This window comes from Stomoxys calcitrans, chromosome 1 (genome assembly GCF_963082655.1).
Source record: "Stomoxys calcitrans chromosome 1, idStoCalc2.1, whole genome shotgun sequence".
Taxonomy (NCBI): domain Eukaryota; kingdom Metazoa; phylum Arthropoda; class Insecta; order Diptera; family Muscidae; genus Stomoxys; species Stomoxys calcitrans.
In genome coordinates this window covers 8,060,023-8,081,308 of record NC_081552.1, presented here as the reverse complement: position 1 = coordinate 8,081,308, position 21,286 = coordinate 8,060,023, and the positions used below count along the sequence as shown (strand labels likewise).

The 21,286-nt window shown below is 37.5% G+C and overlaps 1 protein-coding gene and 1 long non-coding RNA gene across 2 annotated transcripts; one reads left to right on the top strand and one right to left on the bottom strand.

The window, feature by feature from the left end:
- Positions 1 to 492: 492 nt before the first annotated feature.
- On the bottom strand, positions 493 to 5,500 carry LOC106094107 (uncharacterized). Its single transcript, XR_001222489.2, has 2 exons — positions 5,414 to 5,500; positions 493 to 793 (listed from the first exon to the last, which is right to left on the bottom strand). It is a non-coding gene; the product is annotated as an uncharacterized LOC106094107 (long non-coding RNA).
- Positions 5,501 to 7,660: 2,160 nt separating this feature from the next.
- Positions 7,661 to 8,738, top strand: LOC106094106 (gamma-glutamylcyclotransferase). Its single transcript, XM_013261294.2, has 3 exons — positions 7,661 to 7,923; positions 8,159 to 8,292; positions 8,369 to 8,738. The coding sequence occupies exons 1-3, from the start codon at positions 7,711 to 7,713 to the stop codon at positions 8,685 to 8,687; spliced, it is 666 nt and encodes a 221-aa protein (XP_013116748.1). The 5' UTR covers positions 7,661 to 7,710; the 3' UTR covers positions 8,688 to 8,738.
- The last annotated feature ends 12,548 nt before the right edge of the window (positions 8,739 to 21,286 follow it).

The window sequence follows — 21,286 nt, the reverse complement described above, 5'->3', positions numbered from 1 at the left end:
AGTGGATAGTTTGAGAGATATAAATAGTACAAAATGATAGTGTCTTGTGTTGTTACTCAAAAGTTCTTTAGGTTAGATATACCCTAGAAAAACAGAAAGAAAAAATTTTCTCCGTATTTTTACCATAGGATGGGGTATACTTATCTAATCATTCCGTTTGTAGCACCTCGAAATATTCGTCTAAGACACTATAAAGTGCATTGGCACAGATACGTTACATTATTGTGGTCGTAGGGAATTGCAAATGGGCCATATCGGCCCTGATACAGCTCCCATATTTTAGCAGAATCACTTCTAACCACGCTTCTACTTATTAAGTTTAAAATATTTGAGGCCACCGTGGCGCAGATGTAAGCTGGTTCGCCAATGACGCCGATCCCCTGGGTTCAATCCCAGGCGTGAACATCAGAAAAATTTTCAGCTGTGGTTATTCTCTTTCTAATGCTGGCTTCATTTGTAAGGACCCTGCCATGTTAAAACTTCTCTACCAAGTAGTGACGCAGATCAATAATGTATATAATTCATTTGGTAAATTACTCGATCTAATATTCGTCAATCATACATTCGACATTTCTTTATCAATTCTTTATCATTTCTTCCAATTAAGTCACTTATCCAGAGGATCGTTTCCATCCTATCTACATGTGTGAGGTATCCTGCCGTGTTAAAACTTCTCTACCAAGTGGTGTCGCTAGGGGCTTCGGACTTTGCATAGAAAAGGAGGCCCCTTATCACTGAACTTACAATTTAATCCGACTGCACTCATTTATATGAGAGAAGTATCCGTTGTGACCTAATGGAATATTTATGGGAAATTAAAAAAAATATATATTAAAAACATAAACAAATTTAAACAGTTTAAAATGGAAAAATAGCAATTTTAAAAATAACAAATTAAAAATAATATAATATAAAACAAATATTTTTTGAACTAACAGAAAACAGATCAATTACCAAAATGTCGATAAACAGATATATTGTCCTGTTACAGAAAAAAATTACGTCTTTAAAAATACGGGTTTTACTTTTTTAAAGTTAAGACGCATTATCTTCTCTCTTCGCATTAAGTGGTTTATATGTTTTTCTGTACCCATTGTATTTCCTTAAACCCATCCATTCGGTGTTCTAAGCTTTTAAATCCATTTTGCTCTCGACGCCCTCTGTGTAGTTTCGAAATTGTGTGTCGGTTTAATTGGCAAGACTTCAATTAGATTAATAGTATATTTGAATATAAATTTATGCTATCAGCAAAGTGGCACACTCTCGCCTCAGCTTTAAAACAAAGGAAAACAAACATGTCATGGGGGAACGTATGCGAAAAGAAAGGGAAGAAAACATCATCAAAATATTTTAAAACAAGTAAAAAGGCGTTAAGTTCGGCCGGGCCGAACTTTGGATACCCACCACCTCGTGTATATATGTAAACCACCTTTCATCAAAATCCGGTGAAAATTGCATACCTTATGTCCCATAGCAGTTAAATCGAAATATGTTCCGATTCGGACCAAATACTAAAAAGTACAAGTAATTGTTCAATTGTGTATAACAAAATATTGGTCTTTTTAGTAGCTATATCTAAAAATGAACCGATATGAACCATATACGACACGGATGTTGAAAGCCTAATATAAGTCACTGTGTCAAATTTCAGTGAAATCGGATAATAAATGTGTCTTTTATGGGGCCATGACTTTACATCGAGATATCGGGCTACATGGCAGCTATATCCAAATCTTGACCGATTTTGGTCAAGTTGCAGAAAAATGTCGAAGTGCCTAACACAACTTACTGTCCCAAATTTGGGCCAAATCGGAAAAAAATGCGCCTTTTATGGGCCCAAAACCTTATGTCGAGAGATCGATTTATATGGCAGCTATATCCAAATCTGGACCGATCTGGGCCAAATTGTGGAAGGACGTCGAAGAGCCTAACACAACTCGCTGTCCCAAATTTTAGCAAAATCGGACAATAAATGCGCCTTTAAGGCAGCTATATCCAAATCTGGACCAATCTGGCCCAAATTGAAGAAGGATATCAAAGGGCCCAACACAACTCACTGTCCCAAATTTCAGCAAAATCGGATAATAAATGTGGCTTTTATGGGCCTAAGACCCTAAATTGGAGGATCGGTCTATATGGTAGCTATATCCACAACTGAACCGATCTGGGCCAAATTTTTTAAGTATGTCGAAGGGCCTAACACAACTCACTGTCCCAAATTTCAGCAAAATCGGATAATAAATGTGGCTTTTATGGGTCTATATGGCAGCTATATCCAAATCTGAACCGATCTGGGCCAAATAGATAAATGATATCGAAGGGCCTAACGCAACTTACTGTCCCAAATTTCAGCAAAATCGTATAATAAAAAGCTTTTATGGGCCTAAGACCCTAAATTGGCGGATCTGTGTATATGGGGGCTATATCAAGATATAGTCCGATATAAGCCATCTTCGAACTTAACCTGCTTATGGAAAAGAAAAGAATCTGTGCAAAGTTTCAATATCTCTATTTTTAACGACTGTACCGTGATTTCAACAAACAGACGGACGGACATATCTAGATGGTCTTAGATTTTTACGCTGATCAAGAATATATATACTTTATAGGGTCGGAAATGGATATTTCGATGTGTTGCAAACAGAATGACAAAATGAATATACTCCCATCCTTCGGTAGTGGGTATAACAAGTAAAAAGGCGTTAAGTTTGGCCGGGCCGAACTCTGGATACCCACCACCTCGGGTATATAAATGCAAACCACCTTTCGTCATAATCCGATGAAAAATGGAAAATGTGTGCCCCATAGCAGCTATAATGAAATATGGTCCGATTTGGACCAAATTCGGCACGGACATTGAGTGGTCTAATAAGTACAAGTCATTGCTCAATTTTGTAGAACAAAAAAATTTTTTTTTGTGCCTATATTGAAATACAGACCGATCTGAACCATATACAAAATGGATGTCCAAAAGCCTAACATAAGTCACTGCATCAAATTTCAGCGAAGTCGAATTGTAAATGCGCCTTTTAGGGGGACAAGACTTTTAATCTTTAGAGACTGCAATTTGACCCAGATAAGTTCAGATTCGGATTTAGCTGCCATATAGACCGATCTCTTAATTTATGGTTTTGGACGTATAAAAGGCGCTTTTATTGTCCGATGTCGCCGAAATTTGGGACAGCGAGTTGTGTTAGGGTCTTCGACATCCCTCTTCAATTTGGTCCAGATCGGTCTAGATTTTGATATAGCTGCCATATAGACCGATCTCTCAATTTAAAGTCAAAATTTGGCCTTGAACAGGGGCAAACTTTTCACATATCAATGAGTGCAGTCCGATTCAAGTTTAAGGTCAATGATCAGGGGCCTCCTTTTTATAGCCGAGTCCCAACGGCGTGCCGCAGTGCGACACTTCTTTGAAGAGAAGTTTTACATTGCATAGTACCTCACAAATGTTGCCAGCATTAGGAGGGGAAAACCACCGCTGAAAATTTTTTCTGATCATCTTGCATCATTCGAACCCAGGCGTTCAGCGTCATAGGCGGATATGCTAACCTCTGCGCTACCGTAGCGTATCCGCCTATGACACTGAACACCTCATGGAAAATTTCAGCCAAATCGGATAAGAATTGCGCCCTCTAGTGGCTCAAGAAATAAAGATCCAAGATCGCTTTATATTGCAGCTATATCAAACCATGGGCCGTAATGACCCATTTACAATCCCAACCTACGCTAAAAAGAAGTATTTGTGCAAAATTTCATCCGGCTAGATTTACTCGTTCGAAAGTTAACGTGCTTTCAACAGACGGGGGGACTTGGCTAGATCGACTTAAAATGTGATGACGATCAAGAATAGATATACTCTATGAGGTCTTAGACGAATATATCGAGAAGTTACAAACAGAATGACGAAATTAGTATACCGCCATCCTATGGTGGAGAGTATAACGAAAATTGACCACGAAATTGTATCAAAACTAAGGTAGACCAAAGTAAACGGATCATCAGGCCAAAAAGATCGAAAATATTTTCTAAACTTAAGAAGATTTCGGGCCAAAAGTATTGAAATTGTGGTTCTTAGAATCCTTTTGAAAAATGTATCATTGTTTGTCTCTTCTTCTTACATTTCACCTTCATTCAACATTGAGACTTACTCGAAACACGTTGAAGCTATTACATCTGCTTTCCAAAAATCCTCTTCAACTGACACTTTGATTGTCGTAGGAGATTATATAATACCATCTATTTTTTGGATACGCTAGTCATATTCTAATAACTTAATACCAGTTGTTACTAGCGGTATTTCTTAAGATTCCCCTTTTTTCTTTATTCGACTTCTTATAAGTACGGTTCGAATCGGTTTATAACCTGACATAGCTCCCATATAAACCGATCGCTCGATTTGACTTTTTGAGACTTTAGGAGCCGCAATTTTTGTCCGATTTGGCTAAATTTTTGACTTCCAACAACTGTGCCGAGTACGGTTTGAACCGGTCCATAACCTGATATAGCTCCCATATAAACCGATCTCCCAATTTGTGTCCGATCTGGCTGAAATTGTGTATGTGGTGTTATGTTATGACTTCCAACAATTGTGCTAAATACGGTCTAAATCGGTCCATAACCTGATATAGCTTCCATGTAAACCGATCTCTTGATCATCCTTGTTCGGTTCCTAGAAGTATGTAGAATATAGTTATGCCCTTCAACTAAATTTATTTTTTATAAGTTTTTAGCAGGTCCAATTGGGAGAAGAATACTTATCTGAAGCCTAATCTCCACTAAGCGCTGCGGAGGCGGCTGCTTTCAGCTAGTACTCTATAAGAGTGCGGAATGACTATTGCGATATGTGGAAAAAGAATATTAAAATTAGTACATATGGAGGCCACCGTAGGGCAGAGATTAGCATGTCCGCCTATGACGCTGAACGCCTGGGTTCGAATCCTGGCGATACCATCAGAAAAAAATATCAGCGTTGGTTTTCCCCTCCTAATGCTGGCAACATATGTGAGGTAGTACCTGCAATGTAAAACTTCTCTCCAAAAAAGGTGTCGCACTGCGTCACGCAGTCCGGACTCGGCTATAAAAAGGAGGCCCCTTATTATTGAGCTTAAACTTGAATCGGACTGCACTCATCGATATGTGAGAAGTTTGCCCCTGTTCCTTAGTGGAATGTTCATGGGCAAAAATTTGCAATTTACATATATTTTCACATTTAGGTTTAGATATGCGAAAAATATATATCCGTTATTTATACTCGATTACTGACAAAATTCGCACCCTCTCTGTAAAAAATGTTTACCACTTCCTTTAAAATCAATATAAAAATTATTCCAAAAATTAAATCTTTAGTATTTCAATAAGCGGAAGGAAATGTGTGAAAAAATTTTATGCTTAAAATATCTTCAATAACCTGTAATCTTAAAGCAAGGGAAGTTGCCTTTTAAATAAACTGGGAATTGATTTTAAAGAATAAAGCGCAGCTATTTGTTAGAAGGTCTAATGTAGACTGCCTAAAACAAACAAGAGAAGCTGTCATTAGTATCACGCTCGCCACCGATTACAATATAAATAAAGCTTAGCAACAATAAAATCAAATCAAGTATAATGACGTCATTGTTTCCATCTTTCTGTTCGTTTAATACAATGCATACATTATCAAACCATTCTCTTCAAACTTTTAGTACCGGTTGAATTAGAACAAAGTACATATTTATAACAAGTAAAAGCGTGCTAAGTTCGGCTGGGCCGAATCATGGGAACGCACCACCATGGATTTCGCAAAAAATGTATACAAAATAAATTAAGTTGAAGGGTAAAATTTTATTCTACATGCTAAACTTCTGTCAAACCAGCAAAAATGATGATCGAAAGATCGGTTTACATGAGAGATATATCAGGTTATATACTGATTTAGACCGTATTTGCGACAGTTGTTGGAAGTCGTAACAGAATACCGCGTGCAAAATTTCAGCCAAATCGGATAAAAATTGCGTCATTCCCCTGTTCCTTAATGGAATGTTCATAGGCAAAATTTGCAAGGACTACAGAAGTCTAATCGGGAAGCCTTTTTTAGTTGGGAGCTCTATCTAAATCTGATCCGATATGGCCCATTTGCGATCCCCAACGATGTACATCAATGTTAAGTATCGGTATACAATTTAAAATAGCTAGCTTTACGCGTTCGACCGCTATCGGACGACCATGGCTAGATCGAATCAGAGCTTCGAGACGATCAAGAATATATATATATATATATATATATATATATATATATATATATATATATATATATATATATATATATATATATATATATATATATATATATATATATATATATATATATATATATATATATATATATATATGTATATATACTTTATGGGGTCTTACACGCATATTTCGAGGTGTTACGAACGGAATGACTAGATTAGTATACCGCCATCCTACGGTGGCGGGTACAAAAATACAACACAGGGAAAGACCAAGCCACTATGGTTTTGTAAAGAAACAACATTAGACGAATACAAACAATAACAGCCAATTTGCCGTAAGCCAACACGTTATTTTGACCTATAGTAAAACATGTACACTTTTTTCAAACATTTCAAATGTGTCAATCAAACACTTACCTCAAATCTCCATGGCCTATATGCCATTAAACTTTCAAGGTATTACCCTTGGACATACTTCCCCAAAAAATTTCCTTCCTTTGGAACAAATGGACAATAAACAAGTAAAAACGTGCGAAGTTCGACCGGGCCGAATCTTATATACCCTCCACCATGGATCGCATTTGTCGAGTTCTTTTCCCGGCATCTCTTCTTAGCCAAAAAAAAAGGATATAAGAAAAGATTTGCTCTGCTATTAGAGCGATATCAAGATATGGTCCGGTTTGAACCACAATTAATCCGTCGTACAAAATTTCAGGCAAATCGTAAAATAATAGGAATTTGGAATTGCGCCCTTCTAGTAGCTCAAGAAGTCAAGTCCCCAGATCTGTTTATATGACAGCTATATCTTGATGAATTTCATGAATTTGATGAATTTGATGAATGAACCGATTTCAACCATACTTGGCGCAGTTATTGGATATCATAACAAAATACGTCGTGCAAAATTTCATTCCAATCGGATAAGAATTGCGCACTCTAGAGGCTCAAGAAGTCAATACCCAAGATCGGTTTATATGACAGCTATATCAGGTTATAGACCGATTGGAACCATACTGGACACAATGTTGGATATCATAACAAAACACGTCGTTCAAAATTTCATTACAATCTGATAAGAATTGCGCACTCTAGAGGCTCTAGAAGTCAAGACCCAAGATCGGCTTATATGGCAGCTATATGAAAACATGGACCGATATGGCCCATTTACAATACCAAACGACCTACACTAATAAGAAGTATTTGTGCAAAATTTCAAGCGGCTAGCTTTACTCCTTCGGAAGTTAACGTGCTTTCGACAGACAGACAGAAAGACGGACATGGCTAGATCGGCATAAAATGTCGCGACGATCAAGAAGATATATACTTTATGGGGTCTCAGACGAATATTTCGAGTAATTACAAACAGAATGACGAAATTAGTATACCCCCCATTCGTTGTTGGAGGGTATAAAAATGTAAATCTTTAAGCTTTCATCAGTCAGCATTTGAAACTGAATTCGAACAAACATTATTTTGATACGGAGCAACTACAATGAATTTATTACGCACATTTCTATTAATACTGCCATTTGTGGTTTCGATTTCAAGTTCAGCCATAGATGCGGATAAAATGAGGGAAATTCAAGCTTTACCCGAAGTACATGGAGATAAATTTTATTATTTTGGATTTGGCAGTAATATGTTGGCTAAACGCATACACATACAAAATCCTACGGCAGTTAAAATTGGGCCAGGAAAATTGGAGGTAAGATACAGGTGTAGTCAATATTATTTACAATTGTATCGATGTTCCAATAAAAGAGTTATTTACTATATTTTTCGAAGAAGATATTATTGTCACCTATCAAAATCAGTTATTAAGCAAGGCAACAACAAGTAGTATTATTAAAAACAAAAAACTCTTAAACATTTTTCTTCTTCTGACTGCCTCTATAAATGATAATTGAATGGTTTAATTGTCTAAAACCCCTTTATATTAGAATTACAGATTAGATTTCAATGACTTTTCTCGCAATTGGGATGGTGCCCCAGCCACCATAGTGCCTCATCCAAATCGTACTGTTTGGGGTACGGTATGGGAGATCGATATTACAAATCTGGCAGATATTGATCAGTAAGTATATACAAATAACTTATGACTAGTAAGCTGTTAATATGTTTTTATGTATTTTGCTTTACCTTACTTCTAGTCAAGAAGGTGTTCATGAGGGCATGTATGAAGCAAAAAGTGTTCCGATCACTCTGAAATCTACTGGTGAGATTATAACATCTCGTGCTTATTTGTTAACCGAACAACCTGCAAGTGATTTCAAATCAATGCAACCAGAGGAAATACCCTCTAAGAGATTGCCTTCAAAAACTTACATTCAATGTTTAGTTAAAGGTGCCATTGAATCGGAAATAGAACCTGAGTATATTGAATGGCTAAAATCGCTTAAACACAATGGCGTAGTGGCTGAGAAGATGTCAAATTTTTTGGAATTGGATAATATAGAATTAAAATCATAGTTTAAATTATTTGTGTACATGGTATTTAAAATAAGTAGCTCAAATATAAAAGTTGTTATATACTGTTTAAAAAACAAAAAAAAAGATAAGCTAGTGCTACCGTAAAATTAAACAAGTAAAAGCGTGCTAAGTTCGGCCGAGCCGAATCTTATATACCCTCCACCATGGATCGCATTTGTCGAGTTCTTTCCCTGTATCTCTTTATAGACAAACAAAGGATAAAAGAAAAGAATTGCTATGCAAATTGAAATGTTGGAGACCACAGTAGAAGTCAATGTGTAAAATTTCTTCCAAATCGAATAAGTATTGGGCCTTTAAGGGGCTCAAGAATAGGGATATCTTTTTATAGGGGAGCTGTATCAGGCTAGAGACCGATTCAGACCATATTTGACACGTATGTTGGAGGTCATGGAGCCGTTGTACAAAATTTCATTCAAATCGAATAAGTATTGGGCCTTTAAGGGGCTCAAGAATAGGGATATCTTTTTATAGGGGAGCTGTATCAGGCTAGAGACCGATTCAGACCATATTTGACACGTATGTTGGAGGTCATGGAGCCGTTGTACAAAATTTCATTCCAATCGGATAAGAATTGCACCCTCTAAAAGCTCAAGAAGTCAAGACCCAAGATCGATTTTTATGACAGCTATATCAGGTTATGGACCGATTTGAACCATAATTGTTAAAGTTATTGGAAGTCATAACGAAACACGTCATGCGAAAATTCAGCCAAATCGGATAAGAATTGCGTCCTCTAGTGACTCAAGAAGTCAAGATCCCTGATCGGTTTATATGGCAGCTATATCAAACCATGGACCGATATGGCCTATTTACAATCCTAACCGACCTACACTAATAAGAAGTATTTGTGCAAATTTTCAAGCGGCTAGCTTGACTCCTTCGGAAATTAGCGTGCTTTCGACAGAGGGACGAACATGGCTAGATCGACTTAAAATTTCGATTAAGAATATATATACTTTATATATACAGAATATATATACGAATATTTCAAGGAGTTACAAACAGAATGACGAAATTAGTATACCCCCATCCTATGGTGGAGGGTATAAAAAAGTAAACAGGCATTAAGATCGGCCGGGCTGAGCTTTGTATACCTACCACCCCGACTATTTATTTAAACAACATTTCTCCAAAATCTGGTGAAATATGCTTCATATATGAACTCATAGTAGCTATATCGTGAAATCGGGTCTTTTATGTAAAAACTTCTCCACAAAGAGGTGTCGCACTGCGGCACGCCTTTCAGACTCGGCTATAAAAAGGAGGCTAAAAAAAGTTATATGCAAATTTTGTGATGATCGGATAACAAATGCGATCTCCACTTTTCAAGTTGTTAAAACAGAATATTGGTCAATATGGCAGCTAGATCAATATGTAGACCGATCCGAATCATATAGGTCAAAAATGCAAATTTGCAAATTTTGCCCATGAACATTCCACTAAGGAACATGGGCAAACTTCTCACATATCAATAAGTGCAGTCCAATTCAAGTTTAAGCTCAATGATAAGGAGCCTCCTTTTTATAGCCGAGTCCGAACGGCGTGCCGCAATGCGACACCTCTTTGGAGAGAAGTTTTACATGGCATAGTACCTCAAATGTTGCCAGCATTAGGAGGGGAAAATAACCGCAGAAAATTTTTTCTGATGGTCTCGTTCCCTCTGGTAACCTCTGCGCTACGGTGGCCTCCGAATCATATAGGGCACGGAGAGGGGAAAATCACCGCAGAAATTTTTTTTCTGATGGTCTCGTTCCCTATGACCCAGGCGTTCAGCGTCATAAGCGAACGTGCTAACCTCTGCGCTACGGTGGCCTCCGAATCATACAGGGCACGGATGTCGAAAAGTCTAACATGGGTCACTATGTCAAATTTCAGCGAAATCGGATAATAAGTGCTCCTCTTATGGGCCCAAGACTTTTAAACGGGAGATCGCTCTTTATGGCAGTTATATCAAAATATAGAACGATGGGGGCCATATTGAATGCCTAACAAAGCTCACTGTGTCATATTTCAGCGAATCGGGTAATGAATGGGCCCAAGACCCTAAATCGGGATATCACTCCATATGGAACAGCCTAACATAGGTCACTATGCCAAATTTCAGCGAAATCTGATAATAAATACGCCTTTTAGGGTCTCAAGACCTTAGATCAGGAGATCGGTCTAAATGGCAGCTAAATTTAAATATAGGCGGATGGGGCCATATTGAGGTTTTATGGCAGATGTCGAAAAGCCTTACGTTAATCTTTATGCCAAATTTCAGCAAAATCGGGTAATAAATGCGACTTTTATGGGCCCAAGACCTGTAATCGGGAGATCAGTCTATATGACAGCTATATCCAAATATAGCCCGATCTTGCCCATATTAAGTACGAATGGTGAGGAGCCGGACATGGCTAAGTTGAATCAGCAGGAATTTCGGAGTCGAACAACACATTTCATCACGGCCACAGTAGTGGTGCAGGGTGCAGTTTGCAATTTTATGCTAGGACCTTAAGTACTCTATTAGATTCCTTAGAAGGCACTACATCCAACTTTGGACGTCGTGGCGGCACAGGTTATCGTTAACTGACCTCCATAATATTTCGAATTTCGCTTATTGGGATCAAAAGGAAAAAAATGGAGGGTATAAGTTTTCCTATTTACAGTGGGACAGTCTAACCCCGATCCTTTGTGGTGGAGGGTATAGAAACATGTAATAGCGTGCTCATTCCATGCCGGATCTTTAAAACTCACCACCTTGGATTCTGCTCAAAAAATTAACTGAGTTGAAGAGCATAGTTATACTTAATGTACATATTTTCTACTAAACCAGACAAAAATTGATGCTTCTAGGGGCCGTAGAAGGCTCATCGGGTGACCATTTATATGGTTTTAGACCGGTTAGGATAATACTAACTATGGATGTTGCAAAGTCATAACAAACACTACATGCTAAATAACAGCCAAATCGGACAACAATTGCGAATTCCTGTGGCTCAGGATTTCAAATCGAGAGATCGGTTTATATGGGAGCTATACCGTTTGTTGGAAGTCGTAACAGAACACTTCGCGTGCAAAATGTCAGCCAAATCAGTAAACGGTTGCGGCTTCCAGGGGCTCAAGATCTCAAATTGGGAGATTGGTTGGAAGTCATCACAGAACACATTTAACCAAATTTGGTATTTAAAACACCAAAAATGTTTGCTAAAACAGGAGTTTTTGTCTGCAGAAAATGGGAAAGCAGACATTACAGCTGTTTCAGCAAATTTAGGGCTGTTGTATTACATAACATTTCTATCAGCTAATTCACCAAACTAAAGTACACAAATCTGCTAAAAACAATGTTATGCTATTTTTATACCCTCCACCATAGGAGGGGGGTATACTAATTTTGTCATACTGTTTGTTACACATCGAAATATGCGTCTGAGACCCCATAAAAGTATATATATTCTTGATCGTCATGTTATTTTAAGTCGATCTAGCCATGTCCGTCCGTCTCCCCATCCGCCCGTCTGTCAGTCGAAAGCTAGCTAACTTTCGAAGGAGTCAAGCTAGCCGCTTGAAATTTTGCACAAATACTTCTCATTAGTGTGGGTCGGTTGGGATTGTAAATGGGCCAAATCGGTTCATGCTTTGGTATAGCTGCCATATAAACCGATCTTGGATCTTGACTTCTTGAACCTCTAGAGGGCGCAATTCTCGTCCGATTTGACTAAAATTTTGCATCTGGTGTTTTGTTATGACTTCCAACAGCTGTGTTAAGTATGATTCAAATGGGTTCATAATCTGATATAGCTCCCATATAAACCGATCTTGGATCTTTACTTCTTGAGCCAATAGAGCGCGCAATTCTCATCCGATTTAGCTGAAATTTTGTATGAGGTGTTTTGTTATGACTTCCAATAACTTTGCTTAGTTTCGCAAATGGGCACATAACCTGATATAGCTGCCTTATAAACCGATCTGGGATTTTGTTTTCTTGATCCTCTAGAGGGCGCAATTCTCATCCGATTTGGCTGAAATTTTGTACAACGGCTTCTCTCATGAACTTCAACATGCGTGTCTAATATGGTCTGAATCTATCAAAAGCTTGATACAACTCCCTTATAACCTATCTCCCGATTTTGCTTCTGGAGCCCCTACAAGGCGCAATTCTTATCCGAATGAACTGAAATATAATACAATGACTTCTACAATCTTCAGCATTCATTTATATTCCGAATCGAACTATAACTTGATGTAGCTCCAATATGTAGCTCGAAATATCCATTTCCGACCCTATAAAGTATATATATTCTTGATCAGCGTGAAAATCTAAGACGATCTAGAGATGTCCGTCTGTCTGTTGAAATCACGCTACAGTTTTTAAAAATAGAGATATTGAGCTGAAACTTTGCACATATACTTTTTTTGTCCATAAGCAGGTTAAGTTCGAAGACGGGCTATATCGGACTATATTTTGATATAGCCCCCAAGTAGACCGATCCGCCGATTTAGGGTCTTAGGCCAATAAAAGCCACATTTATTAACCGATTTTGCTGAAATTTGGGACGATGAGTTGTGCTAGGCCCTTTAATATCCTCCATCAATTTGGCTCAGATCGGTCCAGATTTGGATATAGCTGCCATATAGACCGATCCTCCGATTTAAGGTCTTAGGCCCATAAAAGCCACATTTATTATCCAATTTGAAATTTGGGACAGTGAGTTGTCTTAGGCCCTTTGACATCCTCCGTTAATATGGCTTAGATCGGTTCAGATTTGGATATAGCTGCCATATAGACCGATCCTCAAATTTAGGGTCTTAGGCCCATCAAAGCCACATTTTTTATACGATTTTGCTATAATTTGGGACAGTGAGTTGTGTTAGGCCCTTCAACGTCCTTCTTTAATTTGGCTCAGATGGGTTCAGATTTGGATAGCTGCCATATAGACCGATCCTCAGATTTAGGGTCTTAGGCCCATAAAGCTGCATTTATTATCCGATTTTGCTGAAATTTGGGAAAGTGCGCTGTCTTAGGACCTCCGACATCCTCCGTCAGATCGATCTAGATTTGGATATAGCTGCCATATAGACCGATCTTCCGAGCCCCCTAAAGTGGGCTACAATTTTACACAATGACTTCTACTATAGTCTCCAATATTCAATTCAATTATGGTCCGAAATGAACCATAACTTGGTATAGTTCCAATAATATTGCAATTATTTTCTTTTATCCTTTGTTTGCCTAAAAAGAGATACCGGGAAAAGTGCTCGACAAATGCCATCCATGATGAAGGGTATATAAGATTCGGCCTGGCCGAACTTAGCACGCTTTTAGTTGTTTCTTCTAACATCCTCTACATACAGCGGTCAAAAAAGTATTCATCATTCAATGTTTTTTTTTTAATAAGTCTACAAAAGACAATTGGAATAAAAACATATTAAACTAATGATGCAGTAGTGCTTGTGTGATATATATGTACACAATTTCATTGTTTTTAAAGAAAAAAATAGTATTTATTGGAACAAAAAGGGCCATTTTACAGCTGAACACAAAAAATTTAACAAAAAAAGTATTCATCATTGCAAAAAAACAAAAAAATAAATAACATAATTTAAAAAAATTAATACTTTGTTATTCGACCACCGCGTCTTATAACTTCTTTTAAACGGTTTGACATCGATTGGACTAATTTAGCGGTTATATTTTGGTCTATATTAGTCCATTCCTCCATTATCACCTGTTGCATTTGACTCTTGCTCGAAAAATTGCGCGTTCTCAATTTGCGTTCGAGATGTTCCCAAAGATGTTCAATTGGGTTCAAGTCGGGACTTTGAGGAGGAGTTTTAATGACTTTGGGGTAGTTATACAGCATCCACATCTTGGTATTTAAAGCAGAATGTTTGGGGTCATTATCTTGATAATATTGAAAGTTATTACCAAGCCCAAGTTTTACAGCACTATCTTTTAAATTCCTCTTTAAAATGTCAATGTAATACTTATGATCCATTACTCCATTAATAATTTCAAGATTTCCCGCTCCTGAAGTCGCCATACACCCCCAAACCATTAAACCACCTCCACCATGTTTTACAGTAGCAACTGTGTTTCGTTCTTCAAGCTCTGTATTTGGTTTTCTGTACACTATGACCTTTCCATCGCACCCAAAAAGATTAAACTTGCTCTCGTCTGCAAAAATGACTGTTTTCCAAAATGATTCGGGCTGTTTTACATACATTTTTGCGAAGTTTAGCCTTTTCACTCGGTTTATTTTATTTATAAAGGGCTTCTTACGTGCAGTTCTTCCTCTGTAACTATGCCTTTTGAGTGTATTTCGAATTGTTTGTGTAGTAACTTCCTTCCCTAAATATTCCATAGTGTTTTTACGAAGAATGGTCGCATTTGTCTTCGGAGTTTTCTGAACTTGCCGCACTAGCCAACGCACATCTCCAACTGAAAGTGCTTTTGGTCGACCAGATCTTGGTTTATTGTCAACAGTTTTCGTTTCTGTCCACTTTCTGATGATGGATTGTATAGTAGATCGTGGTCTATTTAATATTTCACTGATAGTTTTTTGAGTTAAACCATTCCTGTGGTGTTTTATTATCAAAACTTTTACCTCATCAGAAACCTCGTTTTGCTTACGACCCATTTTGACAAAAACTATATTTTCAATGAAATTAAATATTTGCTGTCAAGGGCAAAGCCTCCTTTACTAAATAAAACAGAAAAGGGGGATTCCCAAATAATATTTGAATTTGACTTTGATGATAGCACATCAATGATGAATACTTTTTTTGTTCTGTTTTTGGTGTTATTATATAAAATTGCATTTTTTGCGCTAATTAAATTTATTTTTTGAATTTATTTTAAAACATATTACGAAAAATAAACTATTGCATAAAACTGCATTATTTGTTTACTTTAAATTTTCTTCAATTACCCAAAATAAGTGAATTTATTATCAATTTTGCTAATGATGAATACTTTTTTTGACCGCTGATATATACTTTATGGGGTCTCAGACGAATATTTCGAGTAGTTACAAACGAAATGACGAAATTAGTATACCCCCCATCTTATGGTGGAGGGTATAAAAACGTCTTGCGAAATTTCAGCCAAATCGGATAGGAATTGCGCCCTCTAGAAGCTCAAGAAGTCAAGACCCAAGATCGGTTTATATGACAGCTATATCAGGTTATGTACCGATTTCAACCATACTTGGCACAGTTGTTGGATATAATAACAAAACACCTCGTGCAAAATTTCATTCTGATCGGATAATAATTGCGCACGCTAGAGGCTCAAGAAGTCAAGATCTAAGATCGGTTTATATGGCAGCTATATCAGGTTATGGACCGATTTGAACCATACTTGGCACAGTTGTTGGATATCGTAACAAAACACGTCGTGCAAAATTTCATTCCAATCGGATAAGAAGTGCGCACTCTAAAGGCTCAAGAAATCAAGACCCCAGATCGGTTTATATGGCAGCTATATCAGGTTATAAACCGATTTGAACCATTCTTGGCAAAGTTGTTGGATATAATAACAAAACACGTCGTGCAAAATTTCATTCCAATCGGATTAGAAGTGCGCACTCTAGAGGCTCAAGAAATCAAGACCCCAGATCGTTTTATATGGCAGCTATATCAAAACATGGACCGATATGGCCCATTTACAATACCAATCGACCTACGCTAAAAAGAAGTATTTGTGCAAAATTTCAAGCGGTTAGCTTTGCTCCTTCGGAAATTAGCGTGCTTTCGACAGACAGACGGACGGACGGACGGACAGACGGACGGACATGGCTAGATCGACATAAAATTTCACGACGATTAAGAATATGTAATTAAGCAGCAGTAATTTTCAGCAAACAACAGACTTTTCAGCAATAAGTCTGCTGCTCTGAAATTGCAGAATTAGTGCTGTAATAGCAATACTACTGCTACAATAGCAGCAAAATTTTTTGATCAAACTTTCTTCTATGAGTACACTATGTGCAGCCCGATCTGATAAAAATTGCTTCTTATACGTGCACAAGAAGTAAAGCCGAAATATCACTTTATATGGGAGCCAGGAAGGTAGCCAGGATATTATTTTGGGGGTAATAATCGCTGCTTTTATGGGTCCAAGGACTTAAATCGGGAGATCGGTATATATGGCCGCTAGATCCAAAGATAGACCGATATAAACCATATAGGTAGCGGGTGTCAGAAAGCCTAACAAAGGTCCTTGTGCCAAATTTCAGCGAAATCTGGCAATGACTGCGCCTTTTATGGGCTCAAGACCCTAAATCGGAAGATCAGTACATATGACAGCTATATCCAAATATTGCCCAATCTTGCCCATACTCAGTACTAATGTTGAGGAATCTGTGAAGCCATCCATGGTGAAGAAAATGAAAAGCACCTTTTTCTTTAGTGTAAATTGAACAACTGTCTTTATTGAATATGAAATTATTATATTTAGCTATTTGCTACTACAGTAAAACTTATCTGTAAGCGAATTAGGAGAAAGAAAGTATCCTATTGCCTGTATTCATAGGGTCGTTGATCGACCTAATTAGAATGTAATTGTTATATAGGTGTCTCATATCGGCACCACATGGAATCCCGCACACTTCGCAACGTTCGTTTACTTATAATTAACTAGCTGAACCCGACCCGCTTCGCTGCGCTTCCTTTTCCACCATATGAATTATAACTTTCTTTTCAATTACTCTTCTTTGCATTTACTATGTTACGTATATATTTTGCGGCCATTATTCTATAGAACTATTTATTAGACTATTGTGGAAGCTTGTCCCAGGGTAGGAGGGTTAAAAAAATAATAGCGAAAACAGTCAAAGGTTAATTCCTATATTTTATTTATTCGAAGGACGGAAAACTTGTCAAAACAGTAGTGAAAAGCATATGATCAACTTGAACACACTCTCCTGTACATCTCGCTCTTTTTTTCTTTGTTCGAGTTTGCTTGGCTATTCAAATAATTTCTATATCCCAATAGATGGCGCTGAATTTGTTGTTGATGATGCTCACTGTTGATTCCCATCACATTGTCATCATTTTGCCTATTTTTTAAATTCAATCGAATTTCCACTTTTATCGGCCTATCTAATGTCACCGCTGCGTATGGGTTACCATCTTCGGCTTACCCATAGTAGTTGCAACAATAATCTTTATACCACTAAATTTTTTTCTTCTTTTTATACCCTCGAAATATTCATTTGAGACCCAACAAAGTATATATGTATAATTTTGATCGTCTTGACATTCTAAGTCGATTTGGCCATGTCGGTCCGTCCATCTGTCGAAAGCACGCTAACTTTCGAAGGGATAAAGCTAGGCGCATGAAATTTGCACAAATACTTCCTATTTGGGATTTGGGATTTTAAATGGCTCATATTGGTATATGTTTTGATATAGATGCCATATAAACCGACTTTGGATCTTAAGCCCCTAAAAGCCGCAATTCTCATATATAAACCGATCTCCTAATTTGACTCTTTGACCCTATAAAGGGCGCAATTCTTATGCGATTTGGCTCAACATTATTTTTACGACTTCTCCAATGACCTTCCACATACGTGCTTAATATGGTCTGAGTGGGTCTATAACCTGATTTAGCACTCATATGAACCGATCTCCCTATTTTAATTCTTAAGCCACTATAGGACTCAATTCTAATCCAATTTTGACTGAAATTTTGCAAAATGACACAACTATGGTCTCCAACAGAGAAACCAAGCATGGCCCGAATCGGTCGATAACCTGAAATAGCTCCAATAACTTTGCAATTTTTATCCATTGTCCTTTGTTTGCCTATAAGGAAATATCGGGCAAAAAAATGACAAATGAGATCCATGGTATGTACGATTTGGCCCGGCCGAACTTTTCACGCTTTTACTTGTTGTCACTCGATTCGTTCGCCAAGTTTTTTCCCTTTATAAAAATAATAATACGTTTTCAATGACTTGGCGTACGAATCGAGTGACAAAACTAAAAAAAAATTTGTGCTTATTGGTACGCCACTTGGGCTCGACTATAAAAAGGAGGCTTCCTATGTTTGAGCTAAATTTTCAATCAAACCCGCTACACTGAGGTTTCGCTTTCAAGACGTAGACAAATGTCACCTCTATACTCTGTAACGTAACCTACTGTCTAATAGCTACTCGCACTCTACTGAATAAATTGTAATCTATGGCAAAGATAGCCACATAAACTTCCTGAAACACCTATTGTTAAGGCCCGTCTTAGGGTGGGATAGGTGGGTAGGTTGCCATAACAAAGATAAATGCTGCATGATCAATTTTTATCACTCTGCCCTTTCTATGTTCGTGGCGTCGTCTTCATTCAGTTGATCCATTTGCAAACAGAATAAATGGGATAAGGGAAAGGAAAGGTCCCTTATCGAAAGGTTTATCGATAAAGGAAAAGTTCTCCGTTCCATGTCGGCCGGATATAAACGACTGAGAATTTGACATTTCTCCCATCTCTTAGAGCTTTTTTGAACATATTGTTATGAGTCTATAGATTTCCTTTGTCTATGCTGCTACTCGCTTGGAGCGGCTTAGCGCCTAAAATATTGATCATCATGTGTTAGTTGTCTATAACTGACTATATGGGTACCTGTTGAATAGTCATAACTTATTATTGTTTAAATCAAATCAAATTGCCGTATTAAACGATTCTCAGTGGTAAAGTACTAATTTGCTGCATTGGGGTGTGGTGGTGCGCTAGATATATGAGCAGTATAAAGATATTCGGAGACCACAACCTTATACTTTGTCCACAACCATATTGTCATAATTGGTGTATACAACCGTTTGGTGGGAGGCGCCTCACTCCATCTGCCCATTGAGCATTAATTTGAATGGCGCACTCCACTTAAAAATATCTATCACATGATCCCGTCAAATAAACCCACAAACAAACAAACAACAAACACAATGATAATGTTATGTTGGAAAGGAGTACTCTACGTTTTGATATTTCTGCCTCATTTCATTTAGAAATGTATTCCAATTTTCCTTTTTTTTCTACTCTCAAATACCTCTTATTTAAACCACAATAAGTAAAAGTCCTGTTTAAGGATACGGTGGATCCGCAGAGAATTGGTCCCAAAAGTGGAAGTCAATTTCGGGCTTTACTCCCAAAGACCTTTCATTTAACATCCATACTGCCATTGTCGGTAAATATGTCCTATTTGAGGTGTTTTTGGGATGGGGTGACCCTCGAAACACTTAGTCCCGCAATTGGATATCAAATTCCCTTTCTACTCTCACATACCTGTAATTTAATACCCATATTGTAGTGATTAGATAGTAAATCCGTTTGGCGGGTTGTGGGGGTGGGCGGCCCCCCTAGGCACCCCACCTCAGATTCTGATATAAAATTTTTGATTTTAGGTTAATATAAGTGTGCCAACAAAATTTCGCATAAATCGCCTTACCCATCTCCGAGATCTGGTGTTTTTGAAAATTATTGTTAAGGCACGTCTAAGAGTGGGAAACTTAAAAAATAATACCGCAAACAAACGCAACGATAAGTATGTAAACGCAACGATAAGTATGTAAGATTTCACGCTTTTACTTGTTGTCACTCGACCCTTGAGATATCAAAAAAATATGTAGCCTATTGCTCCTTTCGACCACTCCCTACAATCTGTGAAAATTTTAAAGAAATGGGTTTAGCCGTTTCTGAGTCTATATGGAACAAACAAATTTACAAACCCACAAACAAACAAACACAAATTAATTTTTATATATATAGAAAGCTGAACCCGGCCCGCTTCGCTGCGCTTCTTTTTACACCATATGAATTACTAGCTGACCCGGGCCCGCTCCGCTGCGCCTTCTTTTACTTTATATGGAACAAAATTTTCCTTGGAATATTTATTTTTGACAATTAAAGAGCTTTTAGTGAAAGACCATGCTACGAAAATAATATATCGTTTGACTAACACTTTAACAATAAAAGTGCCTTTATTTGAATCCAATATGATCTTTATTGGTCTACGAATTTAAGTTTGGATGTAAAGTGTACTCCATTCTTAAAAAACATTACTTCATCCGGATATTCCCTTGATATATAATTAAGGGGTGTTTTCGGGGGTGAGGTGGTCCCCAGACACTTGGCCCTGAAAAAATATCTGCATCGTGATCTTCTTTCAAATACCATTTATTTAATCCCCATATTGCCATTGGTTTGGGGGAGTTTACAGGATGAGACGTCCCCCAAACATATGACCCCAAAATAGGTTATTAAACTCGTTTTCTAATCTCAAATACCTTTAATTTGTGGCATATATTGACACGGTCGAAAATTTTTTACCCTTTGGGGGGTGTTTTGGGGAAGGGGTGAATCCCTAAATACGTGGTCCTACATTTGGATATCAAATTCGTATTCTACTCCCAAATACCTTTATTTGAGCCCCATATTGCGGTGGTCAGTCAAAAATTGCTGTTTGTGAGGTATTTTGGGAAGAAAATTGGTCCCAAAAGTGTACCCACTTTTGGGACCAATTTTTTTTTTTTTTTTTCAATTTTTGCTTTACCCCCTAATACCTTTCATTTAAGCTCCACATTGACATGGTCGGTAAATATGTC

Bases quoted from the DNA above. Each gene is read 5' to 3' on its own strand.
- LOC106094106 (XM_013261294.2), top strand. From the start codon at position 7,711: ATGAATTTATTACGCACATTTCTATTAATACTGCCATTTGTGGTTTCG. The intron at 7,924-8,158 runs GTAAGATACAGG...CCTTTATATTAG, and splicing joins TTGGGCCAGGAAAATTGGAG to AATTACAGATTAGATTTCAA. The intron at 8,293-8,368 runs GTAAGTATATAC...CCTTACTTCTAG, and splicing joins AATCTGGCAGATATTGATCA to TCAAGAAGGTGTTCATGAGG.